Below are 8423 nucleotides of genomic sequence, written 5' to 3'. Positions count from 1 at the left end.
TTTTTTTTTTTTTTTTTTTTTTTTTTTTTTAGAATTATTTTCTTCTTAAACGATACTTCTAACCATGTGATATTTCGTGTATGGTGTAATAGAGTTGCCGTGCAAAGTAGTTACGTGGAAGATTGACGCTTCCATTCTGCGATGAACAACGATAACGTTAGCCCGCCTGTTTTCGTGGACAAGTTTAGGTATATGCTGTGTTAATCCCCAAGGCTTAGATGCGGGACAGAGAAATCCCGGTGGTTATTCGCAAATGCGTAGCTTGCGGAACAAGATCCAAGGTATCACAGTTGGTCTATCTATCCATTTTCATTTAAACTTTCCCGTTGAAATTTTAAACTGTCATCTTTCCGTTATTAATTATCAGAGAATATTGAAAACTATTGCCTAATGCTTCGAGCAGATGCAACGATTATATTAACTTTTTTTCGAGAATAACTTTTATTTATTTAACTATATTCCAGTATTGCTATTATTTCTGGAATATTATTCGTATACGTTGAAAAAGATCTACGTTTCTAAATTTAGAAGGCATCGCAGAAGTTTAAAACATGATCGAGCAATAAATGGTCGGTTTATTTACCGCCTCTAAGTTCAATGCTCCGAGTAAAGAATATAATGTATATATGAATATTGGCAAACTGTAAGTAAAACGTATTCTCCATAGTGTGTGCCGGTTGTGAAAGTACACCGCGATGTCCGACATAGCAGTTGTCATCTATTCCATGGTTAATTTTCATTGAATACGATCAACATTACGAAAGAATCGGCTGTCAAGTTTCTTACTATCCACCATTTCGTTCCCTTCTCGATAGATTTACTAGAAGAATTCCACCATTTAACCAATCCCATGTTTTAAAATAGGCTCGTAACTTGTAAATAATTCTAAAATCGTAGAAAAATTGCTTCATCAGATAATTTCTATATATTCATTGCGATTTATATATAGAATGGCAATTGGAATTTAAAATATTTAATTTAATAACGATAAATGTGTATTTTTGACATTATCACGAATACAGTTTAGTTTATTAGAAAATTCTAACGTAAGATAACGAAATTGAAACGAAACACTCACATTGTGAGCGGACAGGGAATAAAACGCATTCACATCCATCCGGACAATAAGAATTATCTGGAAACCCGGGTGTCAAGGGAGACCGTTTCATTTTCCCCTCTGCAAAAAGACTGCGCCCTGTCAACACACCGGTGTTTCCCGGTTAAAATATTGATTCTCGAGGTACGTTCGATTGCCAAAGCGAAAGTGAACGTCCGAACGTTGAGTCGAACGCGTGTCCACGCGTTACAAAAACGTGCCGCAACAATACTTTACCCGGCTACCGGCTTCGGGATCTCACGAGCTGTCACGAGCTTCGATCGTGCTGGGGACAAACGTTGGTGGCAACGCGATGTGGATACGTAATTTATCCGCAATCAAACGGTCATTAAATCGAGGATGGGAACGATGGAGCCGATACCGACAAAGTTTGCTCGATATTACAATTACAATTGCGGCCGTGTAATCGATATTAATTAAAGAGCACAATGCGATCGATTCGAAATGGACGGGAGAATCGACGCTCCGCTTCGTCTATCGTTGACAGCTCGCATCACCAATTATGCCGGGACAATCGACACCGGTTTTTTAGATCTGGATAACTGGAATGAATCGATATTTTGCTTATTCTGGTGGCTGGCTGTGTGTAACGATCCGCAGCCGTGATACGCACGGTGATAAATGTATAAAGGAAATATTGCTCGTGTATCGATGGGAGCGAGGGGGGCAATTTTGAGAAAAAAGAAAAAAGGGAAATGAAAAGAGAAATTCCCGAAACATTTTCACGAATAAATAAGGATAATCTGTTGAATGAAGGGAAATTTCGTAATCACTGTTCAAGGATCATATTTCCCCTATTTCCTAGATTAATCATTTTAATCTTCATCTTCTCGTTTACACGCTCAGATCATTAATTCTAGTTTGAAAGTTACTATATCCAACTCTTTCCTTGTTATGTTATAGCTATATATTTAGAATCATGAATACGAATTCTCAGTCAGAAATTGATAAAATAAAATTACTGGTGTGACGCTGTGATACTTTGATACTTTGATTTTATTACTTCATCTAATCTTTATTTTTCCAACACTTTTTTTACTACGATATTTGTAACAATTCTTTGTAATAATCGAATATATATATATTAACAATTTACTTGCCACGTAATGATGATGAATCATACGAAATCTGACCATCCACCGTGGTTTGATTTGTTACAGAGGGCAACAAGTGCCCGACCCCAGGCTGCACGGGGCAGGGTCACGTGACCGGACTCTACTCTCACCACCGCAGGTAAGCAATTATCGGTAATTAACCTGTGCTCTGCACTTTAGCCCTGGTCGATTAGAAACCTACGCGCCACGACAGGAAGACCGGACGAAATAGCGAACCTATTCGACATATCCGATTGAATATGCAATAGGAGATATAATCACTTGTAACAGAAGACTAATCTTCTTCTACGAGAAGAAGTGGAAGAATAACTCTTTACAAATTTCACGTTCGGAAAAAGATTTGAATAAAATTTTGTATCTTTGACAAAATTCCAAAGAATACGGTTATCCAAAGTTTTTCAAATTATCATTGTACGTTATTAAGATAAGATCAAGAGAAGATACGAAAGTGTAATGGAAGAATGATAGTTACAAATCAATTTAATGAAGTGATCCATATCAAACTTTCTATATCACTGTTTCCTACGTTACGAAAATTATACGGCTTGCCCGTATACAGAATGCAATGTTATTTGAATTTTAAGAAACGGAGAAAAATTTGATTAACGCATAACTTAAGCCGAAATAGAATTACAACTTGGCTCGACAAACTTTTGGCAACGACTGTAAGCTTCAATGTTGAAAGACGGTTATATCCCAGCTATATCTTTCAAATCTTTATATTTCCCACGTGGAAAATGTACGTATCATGCTTCATAACTTCCTACTGTGATTTCAGCCTATCCGGTTGTCCACGAAAGGATAAATTAACGCCAGAAAGTAAGTAGCCGGAGCAATTATTCTTACTTCTTATCAGTAGTTACATAGATGCATCTTCTTTTTGCGAGACTGCCTTTTTCACGCGACGAGGGTGTGGCGAGTGAACGAGGGTGAACACTTATTTTCGAACGGTGGCACTTTTCTTTTTAAATCGGCACACACACACACAATCATTAATACGCACGCGATCGTATCACGCGTTTGAATCGAGGTTTCACGCGACTCGACGTCTGTTTTCGCGAAGAATGGAAACAAAAGAAATTTTTTTCTACACAAATTCTCGACACAATGTTGATACTTCGAACGCAATCTTCTCGAGATTCGATTAATAAATATTGACGTGAAAAAAAAAAAAAAAGAATATCGATAGAATAAGAAGAAGAACGAAACTTTAAACTTCCACTTCGTATATACTTCGAACGAAAGAGTACAGGCCGGTTTTTTCCAACCGTGCCCCGTCTATGTGTGTCTATGTGTCTGTCTGTTTTTTATATTCTTTGCGCTTTTCTTTTGCGGGGTAGAGAGCTTTATTTATTGCGTTTCACTTCAGTTTTTAATTTAACCGTTATGTTTGTAGTATTATAATTATAGTAGAGAATTATCACCACACTTGAATTTATTGGTTATTGTTGGCCGTACCTACGAACATCTGGAGAACTCGAGACACGGGGAGCGCGACGGCTATGCCGGATATGCGTGTGCGCGCACGCCGGATCCGAACAGAAGATCTTGTGCGATTGAGTATAATTGTAGGGGCGATCACACACTCTTGTGACACGGTTCCCTTCACCCAGACAAACCATGTCTATCGACCTGTCCTGTGAAATATTACAAGAAGAGATACTGCTTTGTCCTATAGAGGAAAACACGATGAAAAGTCATTGATCTTCAATGATTTTTATAATTATACTTCGCTTAAAATCCGAATTTAAATTTTTGTCGTTCAAATTTTTTTCCTGCAATATTCTGAGAAGATGAATTTTTAAACACTCGAATATAATTGTTTTCATAATTAGATTATTACAAAATGTTTGATATTTATAAATTAGATTTTCTTAATTGCATCATGTTGCAAAGTTTTTGCCACACGAGATACATCCCTGACACAAAACACAAACATAATCCTATCGAGATACACAAGAAATTGTAATTTGTTGTTGTATAATTTTGTCACTCGATTATGTCTTTACTTGAGTTTCTCTCTACCCGCTCGGTATACTTGATTGTACTATTACACATTTGATTTATATATTTTTTATTCCCCGGTTACGTTGTGTACTCCCCTCAACAACTGTCTCTTTGATTTTCGTTTCTCTTCCTTTTACTTTCTGTTCTCTCCTCTATTTTTCTCTGTATACTACACTACATCTCTCCGATATATTTATTCCGATATATATATCCGATATCGCGATTAATCGATTTGGAATCAAACGCGATCGAAACGCGTCAAAATGAAATTTGTTGTCGACGATTATACTCAACGCATAAGAATGGACCGAGCTGTGATATGCAGCTCGATTCGTTATCTCGGTGTGCGCGTGTATACGTACGTGTGGTGGTCCAATTAGAAAGGAGATAATAATAACGAGATAAAATGGAAATTAGAAGAAGAGAAAAAAAATAATAAAAATAAAAAAAATTAGAAATATAAAGAGTTCCATAACCACGCCACGTGTCTCTGGGTTCTCTGCAGTTCTGGCGATGCATGAGACTATTTTGAAATGCCCGACACCTGGTTGCAACGGCCGTGGCCATGTCAGCTCGAATCGGAACACGCACAGAAGCCTGTCCGGATGTCCCATTGCCGCGGCCAATAAGCAGGCCGCACGCGAGGCACGACACAAGGCTCAAGGTAAGGCGACCCTCAAACGTGCCTGGAATTCGCTCCACGCGAAAATCCACGGGTCGAGCCATCTCGTGAAATCGGATCGGGGGGCTTAAGCTTCTCGGCCGTCGCGAAAATAATCCTCGAAACGTTTCTCGATAGTTCTCGCGTGAGCGTGGGAGACTTCTATGCTTCTTCGTTGTAGTAGTTGAACATTTGGAAATAGTTTTCTCGAAATGTTAGATGATATGCTGGAACAAATTTTAAGATTATTTTCGAAGAAATTGATATTAAAGATATCTTTTCTTTTTTATTTTACTACTTATATCTCATCTAATTTTCTTATAACTTCTTAACATTTCAAAGAATGTGGTGATATATTCTAAAGTATTACAATTACCTTTGTTACTTATAGAACCATGTAATTTTTAATCTTTATTCATCTTATTCAAACATTTATATGATTATAACTTTATAATCATAAAGTACATAAAAAAATATGGTTTCTCGGGGCAGTGTCCGGAATTCCACCCGAGTACATCAGTACGAACCTGTTGCCACCGTCGATGGATAGCAAGAGCTATTCTCAATACGGGTCCACGGCGCAGGACACCAAGCCGGTGCTGAGCAGTCTGACCTACGACTACTACTCGACAACGAAGGGCAGCGGGATCAACGTGAAACCGCCGAAAACTCCAGAAGAGAATCCCTCGTCCCGTACGACCAAAGTAGTCCCCAAAACCGAGAACATGACACCTAGCGGCAGTTGCTGCAACACCCTACCATCCAGGGGGCAAAACACGTCCGACTTGCTGGTACCAAAAACGGAAGAGACAGCCTCCTGTCGAGTGAACTCGCCGCCACCACCTCCCCCGCCCACGGTACGACCAACCTACGACTCGTACATGAATCAGGACTCGAATTCCTCGTCGATGTCCTCGATGGACGCGATGGGGTCCAGAGGATCCATCGGCGCGACGATACATCATCCCAGCCAACATCCAACGCACCACGTCCTCCCCATGCAGCCCACGGTCGCTTATCCCATACCGATGGTCGAGGATACGAGGATGAGTCACCAGATGTCGCAGAGATCGCCTTACGAATCGTCCGCCATGATGGCCGCAGCGGCCGCGGCTGCTGCTGCGGCCACCACCAGCGAGGAACTTTATCATCACAGAACGGCTGAACACGCGAGGGCCTACATGCATCCTGGAGCGAGCAACATCGCACGCCCTGTCGTCACTTACTCCAACGAGATCGCGAACGCGAGAGGTTACGAGAACGCGGTAGCAAATGCTGCCAATCATCGGCCGTACGATCCTGGCACCACGTCCGCCTACGAGAGATACGACACCCAGAATTGTGCACCGATCCAGTCGCAGCAGCAGCAGCAACAGCAACAGCAACAACAGCAGCAGCAACAACAACAGCAGCTACATTCGAGGACGAACATGTATTACTTGGGGCAGACTGGGATGACGCCGGAGGAACAGGAACGAGTGTATCATCAGGAGGCTGCGGCTGCCGCGCAGCAACATCAGATGGCGATGGCCGCTGCTACTGCTGCTGGGATGATGAAGACCGAGGACGGTGAGTGTTAGTGTTTTATAGCAGATATTTAAATAAAGGGTCAGGATTTTCATTGAACGTTCTTATTACATCGCAGTGAAATGTGTCACGGTGGCGCAAGTCCAACAAATACAGAAACCCGGTGGTCCTCCAACTTCTCCAGGCGGATCAGTGATGGACCTGTCGACATCCAGTGTCACATCGACGAGCCCACAGGTCTGTCCAGTTCATAGAACTAAGTAAATTATTAATTATAGAATTTTCAAACGTGATGATAATCATTACAGGCGCCACCATATGGTTCCAATAGCCTCAGTCCTCAATATGGCGGGGGCCAAACAGTCGGTGGCAGTCCCCAAGCTGCAGCAAGTCCGCATTTAACTGCGAGTCCTCAGGTGCCCAGTCCGGGACAAACCCTCGATCTTAGCGTCAACAGGCTTCATAGGTAATTATCGTTTAATTTGTGTTTAGTTTGTGAAAATATTCGTTTTAATCAAGGTATGCGAATCAAACGTAATCTTTCATTTGGAAACAAAGGGAGCAAGATTAGAAACGTTAATCCGACAAAATGTTTTTCCATTTCCCAACGAGGATAAAAAGGGGGAAATATTAAACTGTACATCATCTTCATCTGATTATAGCGGCGCGCCAAGTCCGCAATATCCAACCGGCCACGGAGAAGCTGTGGCGGTTCCAGTTGGACCTGGTTTTCCAGCACCCAGACCAATCGAGGAGCAAACCGAGCCCGTTGACTTCTCGACGGCGAACGAGCCGGTCAATTTCAGCGGGGGGCCTGGAATCAGGCCTGTGCCAGGATTCCCGCCACCCGGTGTGCACGTCACGGCATACAGCCGAGAAAGCACCCCCGACAGTGGGGGTTCCCACTACATGGACGCTTACCGTGATCCCACTGGTGAGCTATCATTGTTTATCATAACTTAGCAAGATAGTTCATCATCGATCACGGAGAAAATACTTTGCGACCCTCGATTCTATTTCTCTCTAAATCTCCATTCTATCATTATCATTCTTCATTCTGACAGTTTCTACTGATGATTCTTAAAAGTTGGACGATCATATTTTCCTTTTTTTTTTTTATTCATTATTTGTTACTTTTCAATACGAATTCGAATAAGAAATTAACGATACTTGAAAACTCCTTTTCCATTCCCCACCGTGTATAAAAATTTCATCCAGAGCCCGAACGAAGGGAAAATCCAATTAGACTCAAAGTCCGTTCATTTGATCATCGCGCATCAACTCGCGTAACAAGAGACGCGGAGACAAAAACAAGCGCGAGCGACGACTCGTGGCTCGTATCCTCGGACGTTCTAATTTTCGATATGTATACTTGAAATATACGAAATCAGCTTGTCCCTGTATCGTGTAACGGGCGAGGCGATATCGAGGGGGAGATCGCAACGAAGAGGACATCCACGAGCGGGAGGGATACGGAAAAGAACAAAGAGCTGGACGCCCTCGGGGTTCGGTACGGGAGAGGTACGGAACGAGAGAGCGATACGCGGTTACAACCGTCGAATAAAAATTCGGCGGAACAGTACATGACTGCCATAATAGGCACCTATGGCCTCGACTCTCATTTTCCTGCAGTCTCTCTGTGCCTTGGCATTCCAAACCTACAGGGCAGCCTATTCTCCACCGTCCATGTCGTCGTTCCTCCCGCTCTCGCACCCGTCACACACACCCCCGCCCCCTTTTCCTCGGCCCCTCTCATCCTCTTTCGCAGCGTGGATGTGCACCAAACCGGGCACCCTTCCCACCGGACCCACCTCCCTGTGGCGGTACACGACCATTGTTAATTATCAATATTTCGCGTACACGTAGCCGGCAAAAGTCCGGCGCGGCCAATATTGTGCGGACTCTGACGCTGGGGAGTAGTTATTGAAATTGAAACACTCGAGCACACAGCCGGCATGTCGGGTTCATTCGTTCGTTTCGGCGTCGTCGTGTTCAA

General features: G+C 42.4%; 1 protein-coding gene across 1 annotated transcript in view; it reads left to right on the top strand.

The window, feature by feature from the left end:
- The window catches only part of LOC102675044, a 302188-nt gene that overhangs the window by 281304 nt on the left and 12461 nt on the right, over positions 1-8423 (top strand). Inside the window, exons 8-14 of the mRNA XM_031510487.1 lie at positions 2278-2350; positions 3011-3051; positions 4745-4903; positions 5393-6469; positions 6546-6664; positions 6736-6893; positions 7090-7361. Coding sequence (XP_031366347.1) covers positions 2278-2350; positions 3011-3051; positions 4745-4903; positions 5393-6469; positions 6546-6664; positions 6736-6893; positions 7090-7361 — 1899 coding nt within the window. The remainder of the gene's footprint in view (positions 1-2277; positions 2351-3010; positions 3052-4744; positions 4904-5392; positions 6470-6545; positions 6665-6735; positions 6894-7089; positions 7362-8423) is intronic.

Source organism: Apis dorsata, unplaced genomic scaffold (genome assembly GCF_000469605.1).
Source record: "Apis dorsata unplaced genomic scaffold, Apis dorsata 1.3 scaffold_231, whole genome shotgun sequence".
Classification (NCBI taxonomy): Eukaryota; Metazoa; Arthropoda; class Insecta; order Hymenoptera; family Apidae; genus Apis; species Apis dorsata.
Note: the sequence above shows the minus strand (reverse complement) of the source record. Positions and strands in the feature narration are given on the sequence as shown.